The sequence below is a fragment of the Thamnophis elegans genome, chromosome 2, assembly GCF_009769535.1.
Source record: "Thamnophis elegans isolate rThaEle1 chromosome 2, rThaEle1.pri, whole genome shotgun sequence".
NCBI classification, from domain to species: Eukaryota; Metazoa; Chordata; class Lepidosauria; order Squamata; family Colubridae; genus Thamnophis; species Thamnophis elegans.
In genome coordinates, this window is record NC_045542.1 from 107,242,867 (window position 1) to 107,261,433 (window position 18,567).

Below are 18,567 nucleotides of genomic sequence, written 5' to 3' on the forward strand. Positions count from 1 at the left end.
TTGGCATGATTCAGACATTAAATAAGATCTTTTGTTTGAAGTTTTGTTTGTTTGTTTGCAAAAGAGTGTCCACCTCAGTAACTAATTCCAGTCACCATATTCTTACATAAATTCAGCCATTATTATATCATAAAGTATTATAAAGTAAGGGGGACATTCAGTGAAACCTGGTGAATCTTGAGAACATTTTTTTAATCTGACAATACTTTGGAAAAAGGAATGGAACACAGATTCAAGGACCATATTTTAAAAAGACAAGAAGTCCCATCTTCATCTCGATTAAGTTTTACAAATCCTTCAGAAGCCTTTGATTGATCACTGTGTGTATATATATACTTTTGGGTCTAAAACTAATTAGTGACTGAATAAAAAAGTGAGTACGGTACAATGGAAGTACTGTGCACTGAAGGTGCATAGTCATAAATGAATGAGAATCCAATTGCAAATGAATGTCTAAAGGGAGAATGAATGGGTTGAGACAGAAGGAAAGGATGAGAAAATTGTGGTTGGAATTGAAAAGATCCTCAAAAAAGAGAGATGTCAGAAGTTTAAAGAACAAAGATAGCATATGAAACAATGTGTGGATTTAGTGGAAGGATGATTTGGAAGGAGAGAAGCTACTAAGAGTCTTAGTTAATGGCTTCATGTAAACTAGATTTAGTTATATATTATTTTGTTTTCTAATGCCTTCATTTCTTTGACTTACCATTTTTTACTTCTTCAATTCTTGACCTAGCAACAGTGAAAGGGCCAATACAAAATAACTATGAATAGATATTGATTGTAAGATTTATAATTTCCTTAAAGTTGTTTAAATATTTTTTCTTTCCTTAATTAATAAATTGACCATATATTGTTTCAATATGTGATGAAGTACAGAGCTTTTCTTGTCAACTTGTCATCCATACCTTTTTGTGTATTAAAGAGAGAGGAAAAACTTTGATTCAGAAGAAGCCCACTATGTATCCCGATTGGAAAACTTCTTTTGATGCCCACATCTATGAAGGACGTGTGATTCAGATTGTCCTCATGAAGGCTGCAGAAGAACCATTGGTCTGAAGTTGACTGTAGGCGTATCAGTTTTAGGAGCTGAAAAATGTAAAAAAGGCAATGGAAAAAGCAGAATTTGGGTGCGTATTAATTTATATGAGATCAATTATTTTTTGTCATTATTTACCTTGGACTAGAGGTGGTATTCAGCCGGTTCTCTCTACTGTGGGCAAACAGGTAGCCGTGGTTCTGGGAGCTCCACCCACCTGCCCTGATGTAATGTGCAAATACTGCACATGCATAGAAAGCACACTTACATTTGCAAACCGGTAGGGGAGATAAGTGAATCCCACCGCTGTCTTGGACCACTAAAGTTAAAAAGTAGGACATCCAAAAGACATCTTGTTTCCAGTGAACCTATTTATTTAGCCTCGTACAGGCTTCAGAAACAACTAGATGTAGTGCTTTCTTTGTGATGTGATCTTCTGTAGTTAATTTCCTCCTTGGACCTGATACTTATGTTACTAAGGCTTGGATTACCAGTTTGATTTAGATCACATTTTGTGGAATACATTTCTACAAAATTTGGAGGGCATCTAAAAATGATAGAAATATCGGGGGTATAATTTTACTCCTAGAGAACTCTCCTGGATGTCCACTGACATCCACTGTCTCATCTCTTTAATATAAACAAATAATTTCAAACTTCTTTAATTTATTCTTTTATAGCTTCTTATGAGAAAAAATCCCAGAAAACCCTTCTTTTCTTTTTGTATTTTTTTAAAGAAGCACTTTCTGTGTGTTTTTTATTTATCTAGTACATAGCAGACAGAAAGTGCTTCAGCTAAAAACACTTTTAATAGACTTTAAACAGACGTTGGCAGTGGGCTTAAATGCACCACCATTTCCCCTTTTCTAGAGTGTTCCTGGACCCTTAGAAATTAAAGATGTTATTCAGCAGAAAGAACATTGTGAGGTATCTTTACACCAGAGCACTGCTATTTCTTTGCCAGCTATCATTAAAAGAGAGAGGAAAGTCCTTGCTAGGAGAAATTGGAAAGATTATGATTGGGTTGTAGTAGGGTTTTCATTCAAGGCATTCAGAAACTACAGGCAAACCTGTGCATCTTTCCTTTAGGACCAAACTCTTTGTGTTCAGTTTATAAATTTCTAGGGTTATATGAGTCCGTGATTATTCCTCAGTCCCTAATTAATAGGAACCTAAAGATCAAGCCTCCAGAAATGATGTATGATGGAGGGAGGGAGGGAGGGAGGGAGGGAGGGAGGGAGGGAAGGAAGGAAGGAAGATCTGAGGAAAGCAGCTTTTCCTATTCTTCTAACAGGTGTTTTCAACCTCAAGAACTTTAAGTTGGGCTTCATTTGTCAGAATTCTTGAACTTGAAGTCCACATGTCTTAAAGTTGTTCAGGTTGAGAAACACTGCTCTAGGCAATCAATTGCGGCATTTTTAATAGCAGAAAGATCATTATAGAGTTTTACTAAAACTGGCAAGTAATTCAGATGTTTCTTCCTTTTTAGCTTGATTTACAACCTCAAGGAAAAGTACTCATGGCTGTACAATTTTTTCTAGAAGATGGAGGTAAGAAAGCTAAGCCTGCTGATATATACTGGTAGAAATCATTATTTTGAAATATAATGTGAAAATTCAAATATGAATGGATATTTTCCTGTATATTCTGAAAAGAATGTTTAGTAAGTTGTTAGGGATGTCTTAACACCTTGAGCAGACTGAATTTCACCTAAACCATAGGGATTATTTGAAGTGAGAGCAATAGCAGTAGACTTATAGCAATAGCAGTAGACTTATATACCGCTTCATAGGGCTTTCAGCCCTCTCTAAGCGGTTTACAGAGAGTCAGCATATTGCCCCCAACAATCTGGGTCCTCATGCAGTAGTAAGAAGGGTAGACTATATCAGCTGATGTGGAGTTTGAGATTGTTTGTCATCTCAACACAATAGATGAGTATTCCTTTAAGTGCAGTCCTTGAAATGGAATAATTGCAAGCAAAAAATGGACAATTAAATGTACAGCTTTTCCAGTTCGTCATGCAAACAGCATATTTGCAACTTCCCTTCAACATCATATCATAAATGCTCTGTAGCTGTGTCTAAAAAATTGGATGCCACTCATGGTAAGGCCACAGATTTTCTGGCCCAATACAGCCAACCAGAGTCACTTGCTTGAAATGCATGGCTATAGAAATTGAATTAATTAATTAACCTATGTGCAAGTTTCTGCTAACCATCCTTCCGGCCACTTTTTTTCAGCTTGAACTATCCATGCAAATAGGGGGAACTAGACTCTGTTATCTCCAGAAGAAAAGGTTAAATAGTGGTGTGCAGGAGCTTGTTTGTATTGTGAGAGCCCAGGACATTGGGCTACTGCAGGTCTAGGCAAAAAAATATACCCAATCTGGTGGGGACAGAGGTTGCTTCTGATCAACAGCAATTCCAAGACTAGGGAACCATAACCTCTCGAGCCCCAGCTCTAACTATAACACCTACTCAACACTTGGTCTTGCCTTTAAAGATCCAGATCCCTGGATGCCCTTTTCTCTGAACTCATAGCATGATAGATTATGTTGCACATATCAATAATTTCATTTGCAGAGACTTGGCAGAATTCCAAAACATTCAGGTTTTTGTGTCTGTAAAAAGAATGGATGGATGATCTTATGTCACCATGGATTTGGCTAAGGATTTACTGGAAATGGAGATGATATGTTGATTAAGAGCCAATAGTTTTTTTTTTAGGATGTGGAAAAACAGACTCAATCCACGGTGAAATGCCCAAAAGGATTTTATTAAATGGTTAATACAGTATTGTAAATTTTCTCAGTTGGCCCAGTAATTGTTTCTCCACAGGTATATCTGCTCCACCTGCTTGTGAATCTTCCACTATGCCAAAACACATGTAGAGAAACTAGAATTGTCTAGACTCCTCTGATTTAGGCATTGCATGGATCCAATGGTCCTCAAATAGCAATAGCAATAGCAGTTAGACTTATATACCGCTTCATAGGGCTTTCACCCCTCTCTAAGCGGTTCACAGAGTCAGAATATTGCCCCCAACAACAATCCGGGTCCTCATTTTACCCACCTCAGAAGGATGGAAGGCTGAGTCAACCCTGAGCCGGTGAGATTTGAACAGCCGAACTGCAGAACTGCAGTCAGCTGAAGTAGCCTGCAGTGCTGCATTTAACCACTGCGCCACCTCGGCTCTGTAGTCAGAAAGAATCATTTGCTAGCTTTTTATCATGTGATATTTTGATAGATGATTAAAAACCTCTTTTATAATGTATTTATGCTAAGAAGTTATTTTTAAGTATCCAGCATCAAACTAAGACTAGCCTGATCTCAGGACTTTTAGGAAACACTTACTGTAGAAAATGCCAAACGGAACCAGGGGAATTATATCACTTCATATATTTTGACATCCCAGCAAGGGGTCTTCCTTAGAGCCAAATTTAATATTTTCATCAGTTTCATATGAAAAATCTGGCATATGAAAAGTTATTATACCCTGTTGGACCTGTCTCTGCTGTAGAACTAATTCTTCATGTGCGGAAATAACAACTGAAAAAATATCTTCTGCTCCAGGTTGCTATATTATATTTTATATGAAGTTTCTCCTCTTTTTTAGGAAATAAAAACTGGGAATATGTACTGGAAATCACTTTTCATTTTTGACATTTTCCTGAGCATAATTTTGGAGCCCATCAAAACAGTCCAGGGTCTCCTCTGCAAGTCCTTTTATAAGAATGTGAGCTTGTTCACTTCAGCCTATGATCCAACTTGGATTGAAAATGCTGATGTTCTAATGCAGAGCAAAAATGCATTCCTTGCCCTTGCTCTTCTCTGTTTTTAATAGCCTCTGCTTAAAAAGAGGATGTTCCTGTGTGCCTCAAGATTCAGCTTCAACCACTTATTTCCCATGCTAAGTTTTCCCTCTCGGGGCCCATGACTTTGTGGAAAGCAAACACAAGGTTTCTGATATTGCTTCATCCTTCCTTCACTATTTTTAAGTTCATGAAAGTCTTTGTGGTGGAGTGTTGTGATCTTATGAATTCCAGCTAAGCACTTGGGAGGAATATTTGCCCTTGATTCTCTTATCACAATAATTGGCTCGAGGAAGGAGAACAGAATACAACAAAATATATTACATAGTTAGCATACTAATAGAGAACATCTCAAGGTGATTTGGAACTGTAGCAATAGCTTTCCTAGAAGCGCCCAGTTTGTGTCTCCTTATTCAGCTCATAAGCATGTTATATTGTATATTATGTCTTGGATGGAATGTGTCTCATATGACAAATATCATATTAATTACTTGTAAGATATCAGAGACATCATTTCCTTTCTATTCTAAAATAATTGTGGAAGGACCTGACCAAATTAGGAATCTTATGTAAGTGTAATTCAAAGAGAAATGAGCAGACTTTTAATTTTTATTCTTTATTCCTCTTGTTTTAGTAAATTACTTTTACTAAATTACTTTGTAGTAATTTAAATAGCAAATAGGTCAGGTCAATTCAGACGAATGTAGTAGATTAGGTTGTAGTAATTTAAATAGCAAATAAGTCAGACCAATCACCAAAAGATGATTTCCAGTATACATCCCCAGTTTTTCTTTCCTAAGTCTGCCACAGCACTGATACATGTTTATTGTGATCAAAAATCAAGAACAAGACTGGGATCATGGCAATAGGCAATGATTTTAAAGCCCTTTCATAGATTTATCTAGTTTGGTTTGAAAGATATCCTTATATTCATGATGTGTGTGTGTTTTCTAAAATATATGAGTAAAGCACATTTTGTATCATCTTGATTATCATAGTGTAGCAGTTTGGCTTCCCTCCTAGTTTTAAACATATTTACTAGATTCAGTGGCAAATGTATTTCTTTGGATTGTAATCTGAGCTATTGGAATAATTTTCTACACTGAAAATAAGCTGCTTAGCATGCTGTTTCATTGCTTCAGAATTCAAGATCCAGAAAATGCAGCTGTTCCATTCACTTTGAGAGACAGTGAGCACTAAAGATGAGTAATGCACATATACAACAATAATTTTGAATTAGTGATGCTCTTTTTAGTATAAGACTAAGCAAGCTGATTCCAACTTTACATTTTCCACGAACAAAAGAAAGTAACACTTTTGTTGGAAAAATACAGAATTTAGGAAAAAGATGGTTCTCCTGTTCTGAAACCTAACTATAATTTCACACAAATGCACACACTCCATAAGATCTCTTGCAATAAATTACAGGTAGACCTCATCTTACGACCACAATGGAGCCACATCTGATGTTAATCTATCCACCCACTAATGGATGGGTGGATAGATAAAGTTGATGATAATGATAATAGCAATAGCACTATAGCAATAGCACTTAGACTTATATGCCACTTTATAGTACTTTATATCCTCTCTAAGTGGTTTACAGAGTCAGCATACAATCTGGGGGTGAGGAGGGAGAAGGATGATTACTGGTCTGCTACCTCGCTGAGAATTGTGGAAATGCTGTTATATCTAGACAATATTAAGCAAAGAAGCCTTTATTAAATAACTGCATGCTCACTCTAAGTATTCTTTATGCCATTAATCCTTATTGGTCAGAAATAGTAAGGCATGGTGCTTTTTCTTCAGCATTGCATTTATGGCTATTGTATTTATTGTCTGGCTGTATATTTGAAAGCAGGCATGAATTTTGGTTGCAACATAAAACTGCTAAAACAATGTTTGAAAATACTCACTTCCTGGTAAAGGAAGAAACACTGGATTTTTTTAGATGTTTATATTACATATAAGTTTATTATACCAATCTGTTAATTAAACAAGTTGTCAGGGTTCCAAATAGCATCCAAAATTAAATCAGAGTCCAAGGCAATGTATTGCTCAAAGTTCCAATTTACTAAAAGAGCTATGTTGGCACATCTGGGAAAACCCGAATCTGAAAGCTTCCAGATTTTCCTCACCCAGCTGAAAGTTCAAGATCTTGCTCCCACACACACAAGTCCATCACATGGTCCAATCTTCCACTGCCATGCTGGCAGTTTCACCCATCCAGTTCCTGTTAGGTGCAGAGGTGCAAAGACAAAGGATGGCCTTGGCTTTCTAGAAAGAATTTTGTTATGGCTACATATCATCTAACTCCATACAATCCCCCCTCCCATATTCCCACAAAAGAAAATGCATAGTAGAATAATAGAAAGTGTGGCAGGCTAAAGATCCAAAAGAAAAGATGGCTACAGGCTTGATACAAGTGGTTGGTGAAAATTAAGAGCATACAATCAAATGAAGACCAACACTTTCTCTTTTTTTCCATATATTTTTTATTATTTTTACATTTAAAACAATGCAGTACCGCGAAGTGCTTATACATTCACATTATATACAGCTAGTCACAACTATTGACCATTAGCCTACTTAATACATTATCAATCCTTCTGTCCAATCACAATATATACAGTTTGTTTCAATCTTGTCACCTTGTCTTATACCTTATCATAAAATCTATACCAGACTTCAAAAAACCAACATTTTCTATAACTTCACTTATGTTTTATTTCTTTACTTGAAGATTGTTTTCAATCAACAAAAGAAGATGAAGGAACTGTGACTATAAATAGAAGAGGAGCAATCAAACAAGCAAAGATCCACTATATTAAAAATCATGAGTTCATTGCCACTTTTTTTGGACAACCTACATTTTGCTCTGTCTGCAAAGATTTTGTTTGGTAAGTAAAATAACACTACCTTTTAGATGTCTGTTTTATGTATATAGTTCTACTATTGAAGAATTTCCATAGTTTTTCTTTCATTGTGAGATTGAATGTGAGAAGTCTATTATAACCTTATTTTTCCTAAGAGAATTTCAATGTTCTTTAGGAAAGTCCTAAAAAAGTTTTATCAACTTACCTGACAATTAATAGGAATTAGTTAACAAGGAAATTAATAATGATGTATGTAACTTCATGGTCACCACACATAATGACCCTGATAGACTTCTCCCCTTTAAAAAGAATCTGATAAGATTTCATGGATACTTATAATGACTTTGCCTCCCTCTCCTATGGGAGTAAATACCAGGAGCAGGATCAACAATGCAGAAATGTTCCTTGTCACTTTAGGATACTAAAATTAATGCCACACTCAACAATACTACCAGGGCCTATAATGAAAGCATAATTGATTCCATTCTTATTATCACATTCTTATTTTTATCAAAACTCAGTGTCAAAGTTCTCTAAAATCTGATTTCAAAATGACTTTAAAATTTCACCATTAATAACAAAATCTGATTTAGGCAGTTTTCAACTGTTTTTTGGTAAAATTTACCTGTTTTAAATTTAGTAGCCTTCTTAGTTTTGTAATAGCTTCTAGGACAGGGATTGGCAACCCGCGGCTGTGGAGCCAAATGTGGCTTTATCATCCCTCTGCTGTGGCTCCCTGTTGCTGGTAGGCTCCACAATTGATAGGGCTTTTGGTTAGGATAGGACGCCTCACTAGGAGGAGACTCTATGGTGGGGGAACTGGATTTCCGGTCAGCTCCAGAATTGAAAGGGGGGGGGCTTCCGGTTAGGACTTTTGTGGCTCTTTGAGTGATTAAGGTTGCCAACCCCTGTTATAGGTAAAAATATTTTTAGAGAAGCAACAGCACTTGGGAAGAGTGAACACAGGACAGTAATTATTCTTTGTGCTTTCATCCTATATTTGGGACTAAAAGTTCATTTTTTACCATTTATTTCAGTGTGCACTTACTTCACCATTTTCTATTGAACTGAACTTTCTTGTTTTTGATCATTGTCCTGGTCCAGGAGAGTTGTGAAATTAGTGTTTTTTATCAGCATATTGAAGGCATGTCACTTCAAAAGAAATATGTTGCTCCTCTAGAGGAGAGTGCATACAAATATGAATTAGAAAGAAATAAACTGTACAAACATGATCCTAACTAATCAACTAGTCTCTGCTACTCAGATGTGAATTTTTTCTTCTATTCACTGTTCTTTTCTGTCTATTTCTCTTATAGGGGACTAAATAAGCAAGGATACAAATGTAGACGTAAGTTTGCTGCATCAGTTTTTTTTATTTATTTCAGTGAATAATTTCAATCATTAATTTCAGTTTTGCTCAATATAAATACTAGCTAATATATACTGATAGGCTGACTGAAATTTTAGAAACTAGAGAGATATATTCACAATAGTTTACTGAAGCAAGCTATAAAAGGTTAAACTCTATCTGAAAAATAAGTTTATTGTACATGATAAAATGACATAATAATAATAAAAATATTGTAACCATTAAGGTAAACAAAATTATAATGCAGAAACTAAATGAAAAAGAAAAAAATAATATAATTAGCTGTTTTGTGACATAGCAATATTGATTTAAAGTGTCAATTGATTATAATTTGTGGGATTATTAAATTCCCCTGGTTTTTTTCCCCAAAAGATGAAATTTAATTTTTTGCACCTTTTGTTACTGTTATTTTGAAGAATGTAATGCTGCTATTCACAAAAAGTGCATTGATAAAATCATTGGGAGATGTACTGGAACTGCAACAAACAGTAGAGACACAATGGTAAGTAATACAGTATCTTACATATTAAGTAATGTTTATTCTTTGACAAAAAAAAATCTTAAAAGAAACCCTGAATTTATATTTACATGTTTCATTTGTTTACAGCTGTCTTTTGTTTAACATTTTCTTTCATACAAACTAAGTTATCAAACATTAAAAAGAAAGAGAAAGGGGCTATGTAGAGCAGAGACAAAACAATGTAGATATTTTCCATATCTTTTGGAGGAAATCCTTACTTCAAGAACATAACCATTTACAAACATAACTTAAAATGTCCCTTTCAAATTTTTTCACATAGTGGATATGAAACAGAGCTCATAGGAGATTATACAAAAGTCCGCAAAGAAATTCCAGGAAACTCTGCATTCTGTTCGCAGACCTTGCATGGATTCTGTTTTGTAAACACTGGCTGGTCTCTGTGAACCAGAAACATAAAAAATCTTCAAAAATATTTTTAAAATGGATTATCTCTGACCATTAGTTTAGATCAAGACCTCATTGCTCCTGTAGCTTCAGTCACACCCTAATTACATTATACAAAGAATGTGCAATTTTCTTAGAATCAGCATTATGTGGATGGATTGATCAATGATTGCTCCTTGAATGGAGAAAGCACACTGAAAAAATGGGTATGGCAAACAAGGACTGTCAAATCACTCATTTTGGCTCTGTTTGAAATAGGCAAAAATACAAAGAAAGTACTTAATACAATTCTCTAAACAAACTTTCTAGAACATTTGCCACGGCAAGAAGAAGTTTAAAGAACTTCTAAACAATTTAACAATGAAACATAATTAAAATGTTAATTTTAATTAACTAGGTTTTTTGACTGATCTGGATTTTTTTTAAAAAGTCACCTTACACAAAAAAGAAAATGCATGAAAGATTCTGCTAGTATAAGCATGAATTCGGGTACCATTGTATTCTCAAGCGTGCTCTTGTGTTTGCTGGTATTTAAGTCTTGCAATAATCCTTTACCACAAACTGAAATCTAGGTAGCAACAAATGGATAGAATATGCTTGAAATTATTTATTAAAGAAAGACTTGCATATTTTACATTCAGAATGCCAAATTTTGTTTCTCTGATATGGAGCCTATATTCTGCAATTTTTTAAAACTCTGTAAAATTGATCAGATGTATTGCTTTTTTGCCAACATTGCCCCCTGAATATATATGAAGTTGTGATTTTTAGGATGCTAATTTGATGCCCCATATTTTCAAAGAAGCCCAACTCTAAAAGCTCATTGAAATAAATTACTGAAAGTTCCTTTTTATTTCAGAATAATTTAAACACATAGAAGTTTAACATTGAAAAAAATGTTAGCATAGCATGGTGGACAGAATAACAATGAAATGTTTTGATAAATGTACTGCTTCAGTACTGGGATTCAACTGGTTTAACAACCGATTTGGTGAGTGAGTGCTTTGGTCACGCAGCATTCAAACCCGCCCATTTTAAGCTCAAAAATCTATCTTCTATGTCAGCGCTGTTGAGTAATAGAGCTGCCGCGCGATAGTCTGCTGTACCACACAAATCAGCTGAGCTAAAAAACAGAGAAATATAGGACAAGATAGGGCAGGGGTGGGTGGTAGGTGGGGGCAACTGCTCACTGGCACTATAGTTTGGTAGAACCGGTGCAAACTGGTAGAATACCACCACTATACTGCTTGTGTAGGCTGTAAACTGTATTTTCAAATAAATAAGAGATTTCTAGATATCTGACTATGATAAATGTACATCAGTTTTCCAGCAGTTACATAACTGTTTAATTAGATTTGGCATTGGAAACTTGGTTATCATGAGAGGAAAATGATTGTTGTTTATCTTTTGTTCTGATATAAATTTATCTTCAGTTTCAGAAGGAGCGCTTTCATATTGATATGCCTCACAGGTTCAAAGTTTATAATTATATGAGCCCTACTTTCTGCGACCATTGCGGAAGTCTTCTCTGGGGACTAGTAAAACAAGGATTAAAATGTGAAGGTACAGTATTTATTTTCAATCATTAAAAGTTTAAAATAGAAAGCAACAAACAAAAATATATGAAAGGCAGGATACAAATCAGATTAATAAATGCATTTATTAATGAAATAATATATGATTTTATTAGACTAGACAACTTGCAGAAGTATTTATAACTAAAAACACACAAATATTCTCAAAATCAAAACTTTTTGTGGGAGCTGGGGATGGTTTAGCAAGTTCTTTTTTTTTCTTTTTAAACCAAAAGTAGAAAGAGAAAATTTGAATATTTGGGTTCAGTTAAAGAACACAACAAGGTAATCACTTCCAGTTTATCATTGGTAAAAATACTAGATTGTTGATTTGTTACTTTTATCAATAATGAACTGTTTTCTTTAGAGTGTGGAATGAATGTGCACCATAAATGTCAAAAGAAAGTAGCAAATCTATGTGGAATCAATCAGAAATTATTGGCAGAAGCTTTAACTCAAGTTAGTCAGGTATGTATTGTTTCCTCACATATACATTTAAATCTATAAATAAATCCAATTTTGAATTCCAAATGATAATGCTATATTATAAATGTTGCTTTCATGTGAACCTTAATGCTTTGCATGTAATAATAATGATGATGATTTTTAAAAAAATCTTCCCATTTTAGATACATTGCAGAATTGTGATAACTTTGCTCATATCTATATTAGCTATTCATTTGTTTCCTATTCTAAATTATCACTTGATAAATAATAATCAAGATAAGAAATAAGAATGAAAGTATGCTTTATTCTAATCCTTTTCCTTTGCCCCCTATCCAGCTGAGCTCATAGAACATTTCATTATTTAATCAAATCCCAATTCGCTGTTGTATCCAAACCAGCAAACTATGATTTGAATTAGCTCCTTAAAGCATAGAAATAAAACCAAAAAAATCATATAAGAACTGAAGTTATTCTAATATCTTTAGATTATTACTTGAGGATTGAAAATATAGTATCAACAGTCTGTTCTCTAAGTGAACTCAATACAAAACTCACATTAATTTCACTGAGCTTGATTTCCACCCTTACATTTGGAAACATGTTGCTAATTTCATGGAAAATGTCCGTGTAAGTGGAGCCAACTGGTGTTCCTTTTGCAACCCCTAATATCACATGCTGTGTAGTTATTTCGTGTTAAAATGTGAATTTTATAAGAACCTGAAAGTAGCAGAAAAAGGATATAAAATTACTTGAAGAAATCTGATGCCGTAGGCAATAAGAGATAGGATACGAATAATTAAAAATGAGGAAAAGAGGGAGAAAAAATAAAATTAAGAATTTTTGTTAAGTAGCCCTTGACTTGTTGTTTAATGACTGAAATTACAATTACCTAGGAAAACACTTCTGGCCATTGTAAAATGTTGAGCGAACCCCTGAAGTCACATGACTGCATTTGGGATGCTTGGCAATCAATTTGCATTTATAATCACTTGTGGTATCCCATAATCATGTGGAGTGCAATTTGAGACATTTTTTGCTTGTTTCCACGTTTCGGGAGAATGATTTTGCTTAGCTACTACATGATTCATTTAACAATAACATATTTGGACTTACATTATGTGATTCAGTTAATGACTGCTGTAAAAATGGTTAAAAAATTGATTTAGTCCTGTGGGTGCCTCGATTTATAACAAAACTTATAACACAACATATTACTATTAAAAAAAATGTCTACATGCAAGTACAGCTCGTATGAACAAGAAATTTGTTATTTGTCATAAAAATACTCCTCTGCCTTCACAAGTATTATCATAAAGAAATCTGTGAAGTTTGTTATCTATGAAAATAAAATCCTCCCATTATTATTTGTTAAAGATAAGAAATAGAAACTTATAATGAAAGGGAAAGCTTCTCTTAGTTTGCTAATGTCAGTATCGATACTTACTTAAACATTTGGCCATAGCTATATGAAAAATAATCATATATGTTGATATTAAAATAATTGGAGTATATATTTCTTTCCAGAAATCTACCAGAAAATCTGATTCAGGGTCAGTAGAAAGTGTTGGAATTTATCAGGATTTTGACAAGAAGCCTAAAGGTTTTCGTGCAGATATGCCAGGTAAAAAGAAACTGTATCTTTTCATTCTGAATAGCTCCTTCTTGTAGATACTATTTTTCCATCAACCAGAATGGTTTTTTTTTCCTGCTCAGGCGTGTATTCTGTGAAATTCCAGTACTAGTTTTAATTCAACTGGATAATTGACATCTTCTGAGGATACAATTCCACTATTCGCAACCTCAGATTTATATGTTACATTGTATTTTACATTGTAGATTTTTAATGTTATTCACTGACTGGAGCATAGCATGACATACAGTTTAGAAATATTTAAATATATTTAAAATATATATATATATTTCAGTACAGGAATACAACCAATATTTTGTATTAATTCTTTAAAAAAAATTAAATACACTTTTAAATAGTAGCATATACATATTTTTATTTTAATAATAATTTTGTTACTTTATTTAGAAGTAATTTCTTAAGTATATAAAGAGCCAATAATCATTTTCATAACTGTTCAGAACAGATCAGTTCAATTGCTGTGGTTTTAAACTTGAATTGATTTTGGTTTAATGCTTTTCAGGTAGATTGTGCTGCACTTTTATCCAAGAATTAGTATGGCTTTGTAAGACATTTCTGCCAAAGGCTAGTCAGCTTAATTGAAGTCTTGTGGGATTGGATAAAGAATTATAAGAATCTTCTTTGCTAGAACATTATTTTGGCTTTGGACTTTTCCGATCTTTTCTCTCTCCCACCTGGGCTTGTCTGGAATGTGTCCCAGGCAGCAGCCAGTGGGTGCCAACTCTTCTGTCATGTTGGCACTATGCAAATGCTATTTTGAATTGCAAAGGAGTTTTGCTGTATTGACTGAAGAATCTAAAGAGTGCTGGGCTAGAGGATAAGTGAGGAAACTGGTATAAACTGGGTTTATGGCTTTATTTGTACTTTATTCATGTGAGTGGTGCTTTCGCTAGAGTGCAGGTATTTTTGCAATTGCTATATGTTATGTAAACTGAAAGATGGCATAATGAAATCTAGGTAAAATTGTTCCTGCCTCTCAAGGTGTCCTATATTAAATAAAAGAAGATCAAACCACACTTTTTGTCAACACTTAAAACTTTGACAGTTCAGGTAAAAATGTACAACTTACTAAACTTATAATTGTCATATACATTACATATAAACCATGAGTGCACAGGATATTTCTGAAATATTATCACTCCTTAATTATACTCTCAAAAATGCGTATGCATATACTTGTGCTGGTAATAATGGAAGCTACCGAAAAACTCTTATGAGCTGTAAGTGCTATACAAAATATTTAAATGAAATAGCACAAATTATTCATTTTGTTTTTGAAGATAATTGTGAATATGATAAGCTGTGGGAGGGAAGATCATCCTCACGACTATCCATTAGGAGAAAATTCAACATAGATAGTTTTATATTCCATAAGGTTCTTGGAAAAGGAAGTTTTGGAAAGGTAAGTTGAAGATGCATTGTTTTTAAAGTATCTATTATATATACTGTAGAATATATAATTACTAGCTGTCTATTTACTTCAATGCAAAAATATTTTGTTATGTTGGATTAATTTAATATAATTAATTGCATATCACATGCCAATTTAAATTCTTTATTTTTATTTTCTGAGCATATAGACTGTAACCACTGATGATGTGGCATATCTGAAACTGATCAGTGATAGAACTGATTAGCCCTTTGCACATAAAAATCAGCATTCAGCATTCAGTACAAACATGTATTAATTTCCAATGCAAGTTTCAATTGAAAGTTTCTGGTTTGAATTTCCTCAACTAGAATTTTAGTAAATATGATTCTGTTCAATCGATATAAGAAATTTCTTTCAAATTTTTGGTATATAACTAATCAGCTTTGTCTTGAAGTGGATGTTTTAATTCGTGCAATTTTATTTTATATAGAAAAATTACAAATGTATAAAACTCTCCCATTTCATTACTTTTGTCCAGTTTGACATATTTGAGGAAATTCTGTTTCTTTAAACCACCAACTAACAAGAAATTTTCTGTAGTGTTGTTTTGAAAAGCTTAAATACACATTCTTCACTTTTGAGGCTTGCTAAAATGTCTTTATTCATTTAAGATCTCCTATAAATAAATTACTTATGACTATTATTCAATTGTTTTATTATTTTTGGATGTGCACAAATTTGGCAGAAGGAACTCAGCTTGCTGAGATAGTCTAAAACATTGCAGGAATCCACCTAGAATGCCAGTCATCTTGCCATGAACCTCACAAGGCTAGGGAATTTTTGACAACTTATGCCTAGTTGTTGGAACCAACAAGGTCTAGTCAATAGACCTCATAAAAATAAAGAATATTTCAATAGAACTTAAGTCCAGATGACTATCTGACATGTGTGTGTGTGTACACACACAGAGACACAGAGACAGACAGACACACACACACACATATATACACACACACATATACATATATATACATACATACATACATACATACATACATACATACATACATATGCAGTGCCACTGAAATAGTTATCTCAATATATATTTTTCATTTCTCAGTCTATTCTACAGCCCTGGATTTATTAGGGATTGGTAATTGGACGTCCTGTTTAGCTTTCTGAGATCAGAGAAAATCATTTTGATGTTGCCATCTAGTTAGTGACATCAAATACAATTACCAATTACTCAAGGACTGGATAATCCCAGTAGTGTAACAAAAAGACAATTTCAGGAATTTAAAATTTGGAAAAGCTCCTGCATCTCGCTACATTCTATCGATCCTCCGCTTCACAGGTGCTACTGGCTGAATTTAAGGGGAAGAATGAATTTTTTGCAGTAAAAGCTTTGAAGAAAGATGTGGTACTTATTGATGATGATGTGGAATGTACCATGGTGGAAAAGCGGGTCTTAGCACTTGCGTGGGAAAACCCGTTTCTTACACATCTTTATTGCACCTTTCAGACTAAGGTACAGTGCAATATTTAATTATATTTTTTGATATGATAGATACTGACAATGTATTGGAGGCTTATTTGATGTATAATATAATTCAGTTAAGAGAAATGTAGAATTTAAGATCCCCTGAGAGCACATGCACCCCCTAAAACTTTTTAGTGTCCATCCAGAGATTGACATATATTTCTATTGAATTGTGGATTTTAAAATAGCACAAAGGAGAAATTAATTATATGATTGGGAAAGAATCGTTTTAGTTTTAATTATGTATAATTATAAATAGATAATGTCAAGTTAAACTTTTGCTTTTGGCCTTACTCATACATTTTCAGCAGTATCTCTCTTGGTATCCATAACTTTGAATAATCACAATATAGAGCTAAATGGTGAAACATTATCTTCACCTTGGATCTCAAATCAGGCTTGGGCAAAGTATTCTCAGGCCACCTCTCTCAACTTGCATGCTAATGGTGTGCTCTTCAAGAATTTTGAGTAGTGGGGGCTACAGCTCCTTTGTTAGGAATATCATGTCAGCTCAAAGCTTTTGTTTTGAGTTGCTGTTAACTGTTCTGAGGTACACAAATTAATGGGGACTGTGTGTTCCAATTTTAAAAAAATGTGTCCGACACTACTGTTAAGATTTTCAGCAAGATATTTTCACCATATCTGATTGGACTCACTTGAAAAACTATATGCTAATGCTGCAGCTGCAGTTCTGTGAGAGGACTAATATTTTCTTCTCTTACTTGTAAATAGGAACATTTGTTCTTTGTTATGGAATTCCTCAATGGTGGCGATCTAATGTTCCACATACAGGACAAAGGCCGTTTCGATCTTTTCAGAGCTACGTAAGTTCTAGAAACATAATGTGGAGTTTGGGATTTGAAGGAAGAAAGTTTTAAGAAATATACAAGCCCAAGATTTATGAAAGAGAAAATTAATTAAATAAATAAGGAGTATGTACTTTCTATATCTATATTAAAAAATATAGTCTAGTAATCTCAAATATTCTTTCTTGATCAGAACAATGACTAGTGCTCAGCTATCATAGTGACAAATCAGGATTCTTCAAAATCTAGGCATAGACATATGCTTAAGACATAAGACATAGATATAAAACATAGGAGCTTATTATGAAAAGCTCATATTCTTCAGAAGTTGGTGTTGAGAGACATGTTGCTTCTAATCCTAGAAGTAAAATATAATTATCATAAAGATCATCTAGACTGTCATGGTTCCAAGTAACACTCCCAATGAAAGAAATCTTCAAGGTGTGAGTTTCTTCAAAGTTCCATTTTTTTAGAGATGTCATATTGGCACATCTGGGAAAACCCGAAACTGAAAGTTTCCAGGTTTTCCCCACCCAAACCAAAGTTCAATTCCCTGCACAGCACCCACTTGTCCATCACATTGTCCAATCAAGCACTGTCCCAACTGGAGATGCCTCCCAGTCACGCTCCTCCGGGTGCAGGACAAGATGTCCTTGATTCACAGAGAAAGAATATTATTTTGACTATATCTACCCCACTCCATACAATTTCCCTTCCCAGTTTCCCACAGCAATAAATGTGGCAGGTCTGAAGTCCTAATGCAAAAGATGGCTTCCATGTCTGACATAGACAGCTACTAGGTATTTTTTTTTTCATTTTATGATAATTAAAATAGTCACTTAAACATAGCAAGGACAGCGAATAATGGCTATTACAACTGTACTCTAGGGTCATAGGTGATGGAAATAAACAAATGCAGAAAAAAGTTTCATATGCTCATTGCACTCTGCTCAGATCTATTCTGGACTAGAGTAGCATAGAAATATCAGTAATAAAATAATAAATAACAAAATACAGAAGTAATAGAAAGGGACGAAAAATTAGAGCATACGTTAAATGAATCAACAGCTGCTTAGAAATCCCAATGAATGATTTTGGCAGTATTGTATCATTGTAGTATCTGGTTACAGTACTGGAGAATGGTTTAAAAGCACATT

The 18,567-nt window shown here is 34.0% G+C and overlaps 1 protein-coding gene across 1 annotated transcript in view; it reads left to right on the top strand.

Moving 5' to 3' along the window:
- PRKCD (protein kinase C delta) overlaps positions 1 to 18,567 on the top strand; it is a 60,179-nt gene that overhangs the window by 27,796 nt on the left and 13,816 nt on the right. The window contains 12 exon segments of the mRNA XM_032238881.1: positions 926 to 1,053; positions 1,056 to 1,130; positions 2,529 to 2,589; positions 7,594 to 7,750; positions 9,043 to 9,074; positions 9,512 to 9,597; positions 11,454 to 11,583; positions 11,962 to 12,062; positions 13,566 to 13,662; positions 14,973 to 15,094; positions 16,419 to 16,592; positions 17,337 to 17,428. Of these exon segments, the coding sequence (XP_032094772.1) occupies positions 926 to 1,053; positions 1,056 to 1,130; positions 2,529 to 2,589; positions 7,594 to 7,750; positions 9,043 to 9,074; positions 9,512 to 9,597; positions 11,454 to 11,583; positions 11,962 to 12,062; positions 13,566 to 13,662; positions 14,973 to 15,094; positions 16,419 to 16,592; positions 17,337 to 17,428 (1,255 nt within the window).